The 15,512-nt window shown below is 46.2% G+C and overlaps 1 protein-coding gene across 2 annotated transcripts in view; it reads left to right on the top strand.

Moving 5' to 3' along the window:
* Nucleotides 1-15,512, top strand: part of SPOCK1 (SPARC (osteonectin), cwcv and kazal like domains proteoglycan 1) — a 500,079-nt gene that overhangs the window by 232,073 nt on the left and 252,494 nt on the right. For both annotated transcript variants that reach the window (XM_032837572.1, XM_032837571.1), the window contains one exon: nucleotides 3,998-4,043. In XM_032837572.1, coding sequence (XP_032693463.1) covers nucleotides 3,998-4,043 — 46 coding nt within the window. The remainder of the gene's footprint in view (nucleotides 1-3,997; nucleotides 4,044-15,512) is intronic.

Genomic DNA, 15,512 nt, shown 5'->3' with positions numbered 1-15,512 from the left:
GTTTATCAAAACAGTATCTCTAAAGTGGTCAAAAACCCGGAGTTAAATTTCTCAGCACTAGTCACTGGCTGAGAGTACTTTAAAAGGATTTTTCCTTTTTCTGGGTTAGTAGGATATTTAACTAGTGAAATCAATGGAGAAATATGTTATTTTCTGTCTTGATCAGCTGTAGAGGATTAAATAATTGGGGCTCTAATCTTTCCCAGGCTCTGATTCTGTCTCTACCACCAGGACCACACCTCCTCCTTTCTCATCCTACATGGGTCATGATGTGTCACTTTCTTACTATAATTTTTTATGCGGACTTTTCATGCTTTCTTACAAAGGCTTTATCCTGCCTTGAAATATTTCATGATTTTGGACATAAGTCAATGGGCTCAAGTTTGAGACTGCTTCAGTTTCTAGGTTCTTACAGATTTTCACAGTCCCTGAAGAGTTGGGTAATTTTCATGTATGAAGTGGGGTAGTAAAATGGAATCAGCCTTTCCTCCTCTGGCGTTAGACTTTGGAGGAAGACCGGTAGAGGCCTGACATTATTTTACCCAGTGAGCTCCATGAAATATACATGCATAGTGACACTGCCATCTTTCATTCTTTAGCCTGTATAATGCACTGAGTTACTGAATTTAATAAACGACTGTATTTAGATAGGAGTCTTTCTACTGAAGTTTATGTTTTAAAAATTAACCCTTGCTGTGGTCCTTGCAAGTCATTTTTAAAAGCCTCATCACTAGATGATAAAAGGACCAGTGAAGAGGCCGTCTCCATTGCATACACCTCTCCTGGCATGTTTGTGGGACTTATCTGGTGTGCCTTCCCCCACAGGCTGAATGCCAGCAGGTCACCACGTTTTTGGGCCAGAAGGAAGATGAGAGGTCAGGGGCCTTCAAGTCCTGCATTGTGAGAGTATCCAGAATGGGCCCGTGCAGCAGGAGCACACTTGGGTGCAGTGCAGAATTGGGGTGGTGCAGGGATAAGGATAGTACTTGCCAGCGTGGGAGTTGTAGCTCAAGAAAACTGGCACCGCTGTCCCCAGCACAGGAGGTCCTGGGTCTGTTTTAGGACAACATACAGAGAATGTAGCTCTATCAATTTAGAAGAAAATAAGAAATGAGTTGGGGAGGTAGCTCTCCTCCTTGCACCCACCTCCAGTCTTGGGACCTGAAGAAGTGACCAGCCCTAATATTGATGGAGTGTTGGTTCAGTACCCCCAGACGGTTGTCCTAATGTGCCCTGAGCATCCGGATATGGGGACTTCTGATATGAGCACATGGTCAGGAGATGCAGGTCTAGAAGTGGCATTCTTCTGTCTGTGGCTTTTTCCACTTGAGTGGAGATGCTGCCTCCCTGGGCATTCCCGCACACATGGAGGAGGTGGATGGAGACAGCCCCTACTTGCTTGGACTTGCCCTGTGTGCAGGTCAGTCAGACTTGGCAGGTACGGTGTGACAGGGTGCTTTTTATGCCTGGACATCTCAGCCTCCAATTGGCTGCAGCTGTGCCCCCTCCCCAGGGCTCCCCGACCATCCCCCAGGTGGGCTCTGGTTCTAGTGTGCTTCCCACATGTTCATGATCTTGGCCTCCGGTAGGGGTTTCTCTTAGCTCTAGCCAAAGAGTGGCACTCAAGGTTTTACCTGCTCCTGGCTCATTGGTTTTTGCTTAGGCCATCCACTTTGCTAAAGCTGAGCAAAAAGCAGTCAGATGCAAGGAATTGTTCTCCTCACACCCAGCCTTGCTGGGCCAGGGGCTGCTTGAAGGACTCACTTTGCATAAGGAGCGCTTACTCAAGGTGCACTTCCACATCTGGCAGCAATTAGGCGGTATTATTACCTTTGCAATCAGCTTAAAATATTCTAATGCAGGTACCTGCTTTTATGACTGAAAGGCTTTGTGTTTGAAATTGGGTTTTTTTTTTTTTCCCCCCAAGAAATTTGTAAAAATGGCCATTGTAGTTAACCTGGAAAAGTGACTGGGGGCCCAGAAGCGTGCTTCGCATGCCAGCCAGCTTCCAAAGTTGGTGGAAATCATTAGGGAATATTCACCTCTTGAGACTTACTCAAACCTTTCCTTGACATCAAAGGGAATGTGGCATGGGAAATTAAAGTAAAGGGACTTGTCTTTGGCTCTAGTCCTTCCCTGTCAGACACACATCCTAAGCTTCCAAGGACTTCCATGTTTCAGAACAGCATGTTCAAGTAGAAAATATTTCACAAGATTCCACATTGCCATTGGACAGGAAGCTGGCCTCTGTATGCGGAGGGGATATTGACGGACCATAGCTGGAAGGATTGATGTTTTTTTTTTTTCTCTATTGGTGAGGATGGGTTCTTCCTGGATTAATTCTTCCCATGTCCTCGTGAACAGAATGGGTGGATAACACAGTTGTGTCTAGGGCTGAGAGCCCATTGGCCATCCAACTAAGAAATTGGGTGCTAAATTTTTCCCACGTACTGTCCAGTCCTTAACTTATTTAATACTAGCTGTTGAGTCTCAGGCCACGCAGTTTGAAAGATTAGGATTGTATTTAAAATCATAGGGGGACAGAGATATGGCAGAGGGCTTGTTTGTAACGTTCTCCATGACATTTCATGGTGTGGCCCTTGGAGACTTCCTAACCAGATGGGTGAGGAGGTCATTTATGCCATAGCATTAAAGCCAGAGGAAAGTGGGCCAATTCCATGGAGTTAAAAATAATTTAATGCTGAATCCCCAGGATCCAGAGGAAACGGTTCATGTTTATTCATGCTCTGGAAAATGGAATCACTGCCCAAGAAGCAATATGTTATGATTTTACTCCAAATCCAGTTTGCTAAAATCTGTTTAAGGGCTTAGGTGAACTCAACAAGGATATAATAAGGCCAGGTAATTGAACAACACAGAGACTGATAAAATTCTCGGGAGATCATGTCGGAGATAAACTGCAGCAGGAGGCAGTGTGGACAATAATTTAAACTAATTGTGCACTTTGATGTAAATTAACTTCTCAGGAAGAGAAATTGAGGCCTCATTGTAGGCAGCTCTCTGAAACTGCGGCATGTAGAGTACTTGCCAGAAACACACGCAGCAAGTATTATCAGCTACATGGAGGAGGAAATTAACTGAACAAGTGCACAAGCCTTAAAATGATACGGTGATGATAAACACGGGTGAAGCCTCTTCACCTGGCAGTCTGATTGAGGGGACAGTGGGTGTGCTAATGCCGGGGGCTGAATGCTCAGCTGGGGGTGGGGGGCGGAAGATAAAGAGAACAGGCAGCCTTTAATAAGGAGATGTTATTAAAAGTGAAGTAGTTAATGTAACTGTGAATAAATGAGTGGCCTAGACCCTGGGAATTTCAAAGTAGCGAAGTGTCTAGCCTTAGAGCATAAATTGATACAAGCAGCAGGCAAGAAGGACATGGTTTTTGAATTGGCCAGCTTGGCCGACCGACCTCTGTTATTTTATTGTTACACACCTAGAAGGAATGGTGGGAAGCTCAGTGCATGCCCTTGGCTCATTCTAACATTGGAGGGGCCAGTCTGTTTTTAACCTTAGTGAGTGTTGAAAAACTGGAACTGCACACCACGAATTCCATGTCTCCACATGCAAGGAATGTTGACAGTTGAAATTATCAGCTGTTACAAACACAGAGGCTTAATCATAAGTGAGGGCAGCAAGGCATCACCTGCAGGATAATTGATAGCAAATCCACCTTGCACTTGGAAGGTGTCGTGGTTTATCTGTCAAGCCAAGAGAAGCAGCGTTGTTGCCATATTAGGCTGAAATTTTTTTTTACTATTCCCGGTGTTTAATCCATATAGTTTGAAAAGACAAGAATTTGAAAAGTAAATTGATATTTTTGATTTTACATGCATGTCTGTTTGGGGAAAGGTTTCTAAGCTGTGTGTGTTTTCCTTTGTGGTTTGGGAGGTGGGGAGAAAGGCTGGTTTTTAATGCAGTGATGTGAGAAGCTTTCTGAAATCTGACCTTCGTTTTCTATTTTTTTTTCCTTATATAGGATGATTATTTCAGAAGCTGGAATCCCAACAAGCCCTTTGACCAAGGTAAAGGATGCATTATTTCTTGTTGTATATTCCATGGGAAATGCAGTCTCATTTTTCCTTCTTTACATGCTGAGTTACTGTTCCTAAGAATGCCAGAGAGCTGTCTTACTTGACTGACTTGGGGGTCTGAAGTGAGTATGGTGATAGAAACTATCTTGTCCATTTTGTTATTTGTCTGAGATCACCTGAGACATATTCTTCAACATGTATTGAATTGACTACAATCATTGGAGGTTTATTTATTTATTTATTTAAACACCACCACTACAAAAGAGTAAAATGCTTATCACAGTAACCTGGTGAGTTGGGTAGAATCCAGTGATTTCTTCCATGGAACGGCTGGCCTGGGAATGTGCAACTGACATGAGCTATAAAAATGAAACTTTCTTTGTAGAAACGGGTTCATCCCAGGAGGCTTTCAAGGGCACTAATATTTCATTTGTTAAATAACTTCTTCATGGCTTCTAAATAGAAGCTTGTTTCTGAGTCTGCTCACTGACCACTCGGGTGTAACCTTGGGCCTCAGAGGGCTCTTGGTACTCATGCCAGCAAGCATGTAGCCCGTCTACGGATGGCCATTGTAAGTCACTCCCAGGGTGCTCCTGTGAGTTATTTAAGAAAGACTGAGGACCTGCCGTGAATCACATCCCTGTGCCTGTTGTTCCATATGTGACTGCTGTAGCCATAGAACCGGTGGCTGAAAATGATGCTAGATTGTACTTGAAGTATGTATATGCAGTTAATACCGAAACCTGGAGGAAAAAGATTACTGACCATGCATCAAAGGTTCATACTTCTGAGGATGAACTTCAGTTCTGTGGCTTGACTGTTTGATGCAATCCCGATGGTTGCCCTGACAAAAAAGAAATCAAGGAGGGAATTGCCATGTAATGAATGTGTTAGAAGGCACCCCCTTCTCCTCTCTCCTTTGTCACTCTAATGGGTCCCTCTGTCCCTGGACTCTGTTTTTTTTTTTTTTTTTTGTTTGTTTTGTTTTTGTTTTTTAAACAAAATTGGTGTTAGGATTTCTTCATGTGCATTTTAGCTCATGCCTCCAAGTCGGGCAACATAGTATTCATTCATTCATTCATACATGCATTCATTCATTCATTCTCAAAGTTGAATACCCACTGTGTACACAAGCACCAAGCCTGGTTCTGGGAACAAAACAAAAGCTGTGGTGCCCATGCTGGGGGATGCTGAGAGCAGAGGGTGGGGAGGTAACCCAGTCAGTGGTTTCGGTGGGATGTGTTCAGGGTCTTAAGGTAGGTATGTGCAGGACAAGTGGTGAAGCTATAGGTGGGGAATTTACCATTTGTTGCACGCTTCTTGGGGAGCAGGTCCCGGGAAAGGCTTTCCTTTGGAGATCAGTCCAGACTTCCCATATCTTTGCAGCCTCCACGAGCCTCTCTCCTTTGTAACTTTACCAATGACTGAGTTGTCACAATAAGTCACATTAAAGCATACGAAGATATTTCTAATGCAATTTATAAATTTCCCATTGAAAATGGTCGAAATTTCTCAACATTACTTTTGAAAGGCTGTACCTTCCTTTTGGAACAGCTCTGATACACAACACTCTCTCTCTCTGGGCCTCACAGACACACCCTCCCGTAAACATGCCCTCTAGGATTTTGCTTACGGAGGTCTCTGAATGGAAAGTGGCAGCGGACTGATTGTTTCCAGCCCTGAAACAGAAATGGATTCTTGTCCTTTGAGAATCAAGTGTTGTCTAACCACCAGATTGACTCTGCCCCAAGACTTGCACACAAATACTTAAACTTCACCAGGGGAAGACATTTTCATTTTCACTAGTATACACTGGAAAAGATAAGTACTTGAAGGTGGGTTTCATTTGCCACTTGGGGATGTATATGATCACTTGCCTTGATTGGGGGGTTAACACAGAAACTTTGAGCATCAAAAAGAGCATGAGACTTAAATCTGCTGAACCAAAAAGTCCAAAGAAGGATTTTTGTCTCCTAGGAATGATGGCAGGCATTTCCAGCAGATTCCCACCCCTGCTCCCTCTTTTTCTAGCTCTGCAGGCAAAAACTGGATCTGCTTAGATAAATCTTCCTTCGATAAAACCTCATGCCTTTATGGGGTATAATTGAGGACCTTAGCCGAGAAGCCCCACTTTGTAGCTCAGGTGTAGCTGCTGTTGGCTATTTATATACAGAGCCCTGGGGAGAGCAGGCAGAGCTGAGAATAGCCTTCACTTAAAATATCAGCCCCAGCAGATGTCATCAATTCCATTGTGTGCTGCTCAATAAATATGGGAGGTTACTATATCAGTGTTGACACCACTTGGTGAAATATAAACCGTAGGCATGGAAGATGTAGAGCATTTCATCTTCCAGATAATAGGAGAATTGCTGAACTCCAGTGAAAGTTGTCAGCTGCAGCGAGAAGTCATTTCCCTGCCTAAGCTTAAAAGGAATCAAACATGTTTCGAGTGGTTTTGGGGTTGGAGAAAACTTGGAGCTGGTAGCAAGGGCACTCGTTGAAAGACATCACAGGGTTTCACGTGACAATTACGCAAGGGCATGGCAGTGGACATGGCTTCCCGATGGCCTTGGGGGTGAGGTGGGCTGAAAATGCATGGGAGAAGCAGCGGGGGCGGGGGGGTGTCATGAGGGATCGTGGTGGAGAAGAGCCAGGACGGTGGGTTTGAGGCAGGTTTCGACGGATCCTTCCTACCAATCCGTGAAATTTGCACTTTGTTTTCTTGGCAGTGGGGAACCAGAGAAAGGTTTTTTCAGCAGAGGAATGACGCAGTGAAGGCAGTATTTTAGAGGACTGAGTTTGGTGACTCAGCAGCTGCGGTGAGGAGCCCAAGGTGCAGCTGCTAGATGACGTCCCTCCCACGGACTCCTGCGTGACTTGTCCCTTGCCCCTTCCATTGCCTTGGAGCTTTGGGCTCTGGCTGTCGCAGGCGGTCAGACACAGCATCCAGCCCTGGAGCCTGATCCCTGAAATGCCCCCGGAGCTCCGGCTTCTTGTAGGTGTTGGTGCGAGTGGTTAGGACACTCGTAGTGTGGATGAAGCAGTTACTTGTAACTGTACTCTCTGCTTCAGGATATTTACTGACCTTGGAACAACAGGACTTTGTGGAGGGCCCTTACCATGTAATTGACTTGTAAGGAAGTCACTTGGTGGTCTCCTTCCAAGAGGCTGAAAACATCTTTAACTTGTTATCCTAAAGTGAATCCTGAATGTTTCTGTCTGTGGAATATAAGAGCCATCAACTTCAGGCCTTTCGGAGAATTCTTTGTGAGATTTGGATAAGTAGTATACACCCTTTTGGGTATGATAATGATTTAATGCCAGGTCTCCTCACAGAAGGGACAGAGAGGAGTTCAGAACTGAGGGGAACACTCAGGGGAGACATTGCCTTTGTGAAGTCCCCAATGCCAGTCGCCCTGCGGGGAGAGCTGGGCAGGCTGCCGGGTTGGAGAGGGCACAGGCTGTTGTGCGTGGTTCTTGTCTTGTGTGGGCAAGAGTGGAGGCCCCGGGGTGGACCTCTGCAGGAGGCTGAGGCTCTAGAGTTCGGACACGTTCCCAGAGACTTGGGTGGCCTCTCTTGTTCTGCTCTTCGAGCATATTCCATCACCTGGCCCCTAGCAAATCTGGACACACATAGTGGGTGAGGAGCAGGTATGAGGTTTCTGTTTCCTGAAGTGGTGTCTGGTCCAGCAAAGTGCTTCTCTAAGAAAACAGTCCTTGGTGCAGTAAGTTTGGGACCCACATAAACTCTGTGCTTCTCCTAGAGATTCACAGGGCTCATTCGTGATTGAAAAGCTCAGAGAAGTCTTTTGGCAAAGAATCCCATTTAACTTCCCATTTTTCTCAATCTGCCTTTGACCGCATGCTCATTTTTATTTTTTCGCTCCATGCCTATCAGGTACCCAGAGAAAGTAGCATGTTCTGTGGGATGCGCTTTGGTAAGTGTGGTGTTGGTGGGTGGGGGGGGACTTGGGGTTTGCAGTCAGACTCTCCACGTTTGGAACGTGACCCCACCAGCTCTTAGCTGAGTGATTCTGGCGAATTGCTTCACTTCTCTGCATCGAAGCCTTCAAATGTGGTGACAGCACCAGGAAAAGCATTGGGAGGATGAAATGAGTTAATGTCTGGCATACAGTAAGTGCTCCATAAGTGCTCCTTCAGCAATTAATTGATCTTTTTCATTACCTCTTCCTCCTGTTAACCTGTCTCCCCCTCTTACTTCCTTCCTTTTCCACTTGGGTTTTATTTCTCTCTTCCTTTCTTCCCTTCTGGGGGCCTTAAGAGTTGTGATGCTATGGAGCTCCCGGGGTAAGGCGGAACTGACCTCTTTCACACCAGGCGGGTGGGTCACCACAGTGGTGTACCCCAGATCCTCATTTTGGGGGCTGAAGAGGTTCAGGCTCTTAATATGCTCCTTTCTTCCTTCCTCGCATCTACCCATAAACGGTTGTCAAATGCTCCACATTTCACGTGCTGTGCTGGATAATAGGGACCCCAGTAAGAAAGGGCTCTCTGTGGGACGCTCCCAATTATCAGTCAATCAGAAGCCATCCATCTAAGGTCTTAAGCTCGGAGAGCATGTATATACTGGGAAGGGGGCTGCTGGGGGCTGGCAGCAAGAGCTGGGGCTGGTGGGGGTGGGTCAGGCGAGGAGTGTTGGTCTCAGAAACTGAGAAATCCATAAGATGTCAAGTGTTAATATGACTGACATAGGTCAGTGTGAGTTGAGGGGGCATTTTCTGTTACAACTTGGCCTCACTCAGCCTGTGCCTGTGGATTAGGCTGCCCATGCTGTAACTACCAACCTTCCCTAGTAACAGCCACCTTCAGAGTGGTAATAAGGGTGCTGTCCCAAAGGTTCTCTTTTTTCTTAGAGTGGGGTGGCTGAGGAAGCGAGGCTCGGAGCAGAAAGGCAGAGACCATTTACCAGACCACGGTGTTGTGTTAAAAGAATAAAAGGTGTTGCTTTCTGTCATAGAATAGAGGATGAACGAGAAGCAAAACGAGTTCTAAAAAGTCATTTCAAAGTTTCTTGACCAGTCTTTTTTGAAAAAAAAAAAAAAAACTGAAGCTTTCACCACCAAGGTTTTTGCTGAATCAAAGGTGATTTTTGTTTGTTTGTTTGTTTGTTTGTTTTGTATTGGGAGGTTGAGAAGGTCATTTATGTGTATAACGAAGACCTTATTTTTAGAATGGAATTCTGATTACTTGAAGGAGTCCTCAAGTGATGGGACATTAATTAATTGAGATTCTCTCCTGTAACCATGGTCCACTCAGGAAAGAGCCCGCCGATTTGTGTGGGTATGAAGTGCTGCTCGATGAGACAAGCCTTTTGAGGACAAATGGCTGAAGGGAGATTTATCAGGGAACTTTTTGAAACAAGCGAGTTCCTTTAATGTGGAATAAATGAATGTTTTAGATGGAGTGTATAGCTGTTGGTTTTAAGGATAATGTTTTTTCTTCTGTAGTGAATACTAATCATTCTTCCCAAGCAGCCAGGCTGTGACTGAATCTCCAATGATGCTGGTGATGTTCAGAGCAGAATATGAACTTGTAGGAATTGATCTCCAGACAAAAATAAAGCTCAGAAAGTCAGGGGCCCTTTTTCACTCATGCTGTTCACTTGAATTGAGGAAAAGAAGAAAACCCTTGCCCTTTGACTTTCCATCTATTATCCCAAGATCCCAACAAGCTCAAATTCTGACCAAAGCCTTGAACTGTTTTGAAGCAGATATTCTAAGACTCAAAAGGAGAGAGTCCTTTCCACGGTCCGGCGGCGTGTTTCTGGAACTGGAGCTGCATGGATTAGTGCGGCATCCATGTTTTGTCCCAGTTCTAAAGGGGAACCCCGGGGGGCAAGATTGCTTATTTGTAAAATGATTGTTCAGAAGAGGATTCCCCCCCGCCTCTAGATTAATCTGAAATTTTACGTGCTAGGCTTAAAAGAAACCTTCAGTCCCCACAGCTTTCCTCTTGATGTGGAATTTAACCTCACCCCAAAAAGAGCCTCTGATTTGCATTCATACTGCCTTGAACATTTCTCAGTGTTTAAGTATCTGTTCACCTTATTTGATCACTGGAGCTGCTGATTTTCAGGGGCATCCGGTCTGGTTTGTGGAAAGCATCTTAATAATTTCTCCCTGGTCCTTTCCTGTCTGGTCTGCTGGGTTTCTCCCTCTTTGCCTTTTGCGTGACGTCGCCGTGACACTTTCCCCTAAGTGACAGCCCCTCTCACCTCCCGTGAACCCGTTTCCCATCCCATACCTTCCTGTTCCACCCCAGCCCCATTAGCTCCTCTCCTTTTGTTGTCCCTTCTTCTCTTTCCTGACTATGGCAGTAAAATAGTTACTGCTTTTTTTTTTTTTTTAATTTTTCAAGTATTGATTTTTAACTTTTCGAAGTCAATTCTGCCAGGGAAGAAACAGAACACTGGTAATTCACATCTTGGTCCACTCCCGTTTTTTACACAGCCTATCTGCTTTGAAGTTAGAGCGAGTTAAAAGTCACAACTTTCATCTCTGGCTGCCTTGGCCTGTTTGCTTATTTTAAAGAAAGAAAAATCACATAAAAGATTGAAATCCGACAGGTGCCCCTTCTTGCTCCTTTCCCCTAAAGGGCCACCTCATTAAAGCACTTTTCCCTCCATGTTCTTACACTTAGGTCATAGGGGCATGTCTCCAAGCAAGATGTTACATTACATGTTGACCCCTAGAAATAAATGTTTCCTTCTCTAACTTGTTCATTTCATTGAAAAATTGTTTCCAAGGGTCTTTGGTGTGGTGGTTGTAGATCTAGTTAATGCCTTTCTAGTGTTCTGTCGCATTATACTAACACGTTACCATTTAGCCACTATTCCCCCACTGGCAGACAGTTATGCTGATGCTGTTTTGTTATCCAGGCTGCTTTTCCTTAGCATCTCTCACCCACTCCAGCTGATTCTGACCTGAAATCACTTGGCCTGGAGAGCCTTGTATCCCAGGAAGGGACTGAGGTGGGTCCTGACTCTGCCACTATTTCAATGTGTTAAATTCAGGCAAATCACGTGGCCTTTCTGGACTTCGCTTAGCCTATTTCTGAAGTAAAAAGGGGCTTCCTAAGGTCCTTTCCATCGACGATAGTTAAGCTCTCATGGTTTCAGACAGCACAGAGTCTGTAGGTTTTCCTCATAAAGGAAGGAAAAATGAAGAATCTGAGCCCAGTGCTCGAATTTCAAAGGTTACAGTTTAGCCAATGAGGTATGAATATAGGTGCAGTAAAACCAGTGGAATTAAACGGGCCTTTGAACCATGAGGGGTGGGGAAGGAGGCTCAGAATAAAAAGCAAGAAAGGCCAAAGTGGGAGGTACTTGGTCTTCTCACGGACTTGCGGGCCCTGCTGGGGGTGGAGGGAGAGCAGGGCCTCAAGGGCTCCAGCTGCCGTCTTAGTCCCCCATTAGCTTGCTGCACACTGCGGAGTAACTTACTCTGTGTTCTCGTCTGGGGCTAGCGACCCCTGTCTCGTGGGGCATTCGTGGAGACTCAATGACGTGCTGCAGAGGGCCACGAGTCAGTGTATGGCTCGTGCCCACTTAACCTCACTTTGTTGCCAGCCAAGTACCCTCTCAGCTATGACTGTGGGCCCCACTTCCTCGTGGGGGTGCCAGTGGCTCTGTCAGTGTTGTGTGCCGGCCTCCCCAAGGCTTCTCTAGGAGCTCCCACTCCCCTGTGCCTCTAGAACCAAGCTGTTCTGGGTTGCGTTCTACCCTTTGGGCGGAATGATAGAGAATCATGAGGGGTAGTAAAATCCCCTTTGCAATTATGAGGCTCTGTGGCTTTTCTTACTGTGTTTAAGAGGTTCCTTCAGCACGGACAAATCCATTTTAAAGACGTGTTTATTACCTTTTCCCAAACTCATAAAATGTAGTGTTAGTTTTATAAAAATGGGGGGAGGGGGAATCCATCCTGCTGTATTCCACCTGCTAGAATAATAGCCTCTGAATTAATTATATGGTATTTGTGGAGCCCTAATGAAACAGCCCTGGTTTGGGGAAATTCTCAACAGGGAAAAAATGTCAGCTGAATTTTAAAATCAATCAATAATGCTGTTTAAATTTTCCTCATCGGAGACTGTAGAGTGGATTAGAGCGTTTTCACAGCCGGGAGGCGGCTGCTGGGAGGGACGCCGCCAGCATCACCTGTGTCCCCACAGGTCCCATGCCCGAGATGGAGACTTTGCTTTTTGTAGAGGTCTTCAGTTATGTTACATGGCTGAGTTCACTGCTGGAGGCCTGTCTGATGTCCATTCGGCCGTAAATGCCACGCAGGATGAGAGGCAGTGTGGTATATCAGAAAGGTCCTCAGTTCTCAGGCTCAGTGCTGGGGTTCGATCCCTAGCTCTGGCCTTCAGGAAGCTGTGTGTGCTGAGGCAAGTGCTTAGCCTCTCTGAGCCTGTTTCCTCCTCCTCTACAAAAATAGAGATGGACATTTCTTGTACCTACAACCTGTCAAACTGCTGATGTAAGGCCCGACCTAGTCTTAACAAAAGGATCACAATAAAGGCGACAAAGCTTTGGTAAAAGATGAGGGGACAGTGTTTTGTTCTGGATTCCCAGAGTTGGAAGGCTCTTTGGAGTTTTTGCCATGTCCGCTTACCTGATCCAGTGCACTAGCTAACTGATCAGGGAATTGTCGAATCACGTGCTTGACTGATGACCTATTAGGGGCTTGGTGGTTCCATGTGTGAGGAGGAATGTCACGGAGGCCTTCCTCAGCGCGTTCGGCACCTGTGTCGTGAAGAGCGGGACCTGTGGGCAATGGGATACGCCCGAGGGTGTGTTTGAGGCACCCTGGATGCTGCAGGCCAGTCAGCAGCTGCTGGGTGAGGCTCAGAAAAGGGATCCCAGGAGGCGACATGGGGGCCTCTCAAGGCTGAGTAGCTATCTGGAGATAAGCCAGGGGGAGGTGGGCCACAGTTGATGGGAAGTAATGTTTCCTGAGAGCTGAGCCTTCAGGTGCTCCCAAGCGGAGTTTGATAGGATTGCTTCTTTTGAAAAACACCTTTATTAATAGAGATGAGGAAAGTGTAAGCTGTTGCTTTCTCAGGCTGTTTCACTCTTTTTCCAATTGTCTCTTAAGATCTCTCTGGTGGGCGCCTGGAAATACCCCCAGAGCAGAGATGGTGAACAGTGAGGTCCCCTGTGCAGCAACAGGGGCAGGATGGTGTTCGGGACAAGACAGTACCAACTCCGTCTCCAGAGAGTGACCATGACACAGCCCTAGCTGAGGCTGGTCGTGTGGGTCTGGGACCCAGGGGTGACAGAATTTCTCATTCTTCAAAGGGAGCAGCAGATGAAGAAGTTTTGACATGTGTGTGGAACCCAATTTCTTCAGTGTTTGCGAATAAGTTGTTGAAAACAACAACAACAAAAAGCCTGTGAGCGGGTAGGTATGTCTTTGGACTTCTTGTCTGTGGCTTCTCTCAGAGAGGAAGCCAGAGGCCTTGTTGTCAGACCTTGTCTTTGGCTTGTGGTGTGTATGCTCTGGAGGCTGGTGAGTCCTTGGGGTTCCCCCTCTCCGAACCTGGAGGCAGTGTCTAGCAGAGCTGGGGACACACTGCTTGAGTGCAAGTTATCTGTGCTTAGGCTGCCCTCGGACACTGTGAGGCCTGACGCGGAATGTCATGAGCAGGGGATCCTGATGGAAACCCGAGCCCCAGGCAGAGTGCTGGGTTATTACTGCTGTGTCTCTGTGGCCTCCCACACCACCTTGAGATGGATTGTTTTAATCTTGAGAAGAGGGACACACACCCCTGCCCGCACGCAAGCACACTCAAGCTCACACAGTTCATACGACACAGGTGCCTCGGGGATTCGGAAGCACAAGCCACACCCCGAAGAGCCCCAGTGAAGGCACGTGAATCGGAAGGCATTTAGTCAGGTGCTGAGTCTCCTTGCTCTGGGGTGGGGGGTGTTTGGGCCATGCCGGGGGCACCAGCAGCCTGGCCTAGAGGAGCGGTCGGCAGGGGATGGGTGTCACATTCAGCATCTGGCCCTGCGTTGTTCCTGCTCTTTTTTTGGCCAAGAAGAATGACAGAAAGGGATAGAGAAGGTAGACATCATGAGAGGCGCTCACTGCCAAGGGGAGAAGACCCCCAGTAAGGGGGAAGATGGTTCTTCTGAGCCCATGGGAGCCAGTGTGACATTCCAGCCCTGCCTGGTTTGGCCCTGGGCCAGTACCATCCAACGAGCCCTAACTCACATTTACTCCAGCCCCTTCTTCACCTGCTAATGTCAAGATCGGGAGAGAAAGACACCTGTTTTCCCACTACGTTCATTTCAGGTCCACGAATGGTCACTTTCTTTGCAGAAATTGACTTGAAATGTCACTTAGTGACCCTCAGATCTGTAACCAAATGCATGACAGCCTGACTTTTTTTTTTTTTAAATAATTTTCTCTCTCCCATTCTCGAAAATGGAACATTTGGGAATATATAAGTATCAGGTAAAAAATGAATAGATGGACTCTATTTGGATATAAGGAAACAGAAGTAAATTAAAGCTGCAGCAAGGGGAACTACTCAAAACATATCAATTTCCTTGCACTTCTAGAGCTGGCCCTAGAGCTTCCTAACAACCAAAGGAAGGAAGGAAACACACCATCATATATGCCCTTGCAGTGAAAGTAAGACTGGAGAGATTTGAGGGGTTCCTGGTACTGAAGCTAGAGTTGCCTTTCTCCACCTGAGTTCTCTAACGGAGCTGTCCTGGCCGTGCTCTTCACTGTGGCTCACAGTAAATACCACACCCACTAGTTCCAACTGCTTCCTCCTCTGGCTCTCCGTTATACAATGGCTGACAGCCAAAGTGCAATTCTGTAAGTTAATTCAATGATAAGCCAGAATAATACAGAGTACACAGTCTTTGTAAGGCCTGGCTTGAAACATGGATAAAATTGACAACATCAGTAAGAATGGATGCCCTGTGTCTCCATCAGGGAATACTCTGATTATTTTGTTTCTGGTAACTGATTAGCATTGGAAGTGAGAGTTCTGGGCTTTTCCTGGCAGGGACAAGAAGTTCAGAAGATCTTGGTGCCAATTAGCAGAAGCAAATTCATCTCTTCTTATCAGCCAGGTGGCAGGTAGAGCAAGTGTCCTTGGTCAGAAATTCAGAATCCAAGCTGGAATTTTGATGCCTGAATGTAGTCACCGTCCTCTACGCTGAGACTGTAGATCAATTCAAACCCACAGGCAAGTGGGTGATGATGAATGTCCGCTTTCTTGCCTGTACTCCACTGCAAGCCCAGGGGTTGCAAAGGTATCACATGGGAGCTTCACATGGGGGGGAAACACTTCCCATGCGCACGCATGTACACAGTCATCCCTGCTTCTCAGATGTGTCCAGATGCTGATATGTTTAATGAAATGCACATTTTATTTGAAGATACTGCCAAATTCATGTTATATGTTGTAGCAAATTCTGAG

The sequence above is a fragment of the Lontra canadensis genome, unplaced genomic scaffold, assembly GCF_010015895.1.
Source record: "Lontra canadensis isolate GAN:19392208 unplaced genomic scaffold, GSC_riverotter_1.0 scaffold99, whole genome shotgun sequence".
NCBI classification, from domain to species: Eukaryota; Metazoa; Chordata; class Mammalia; order Carnivora; family Mustelidae; genus Lontra; species Lontra canadensis.
The sequence above is the reverse complement of the archived record's forward strand: the minus strand, read 5'-3'. Positions and strand labels throughout refer to the sequence as shown.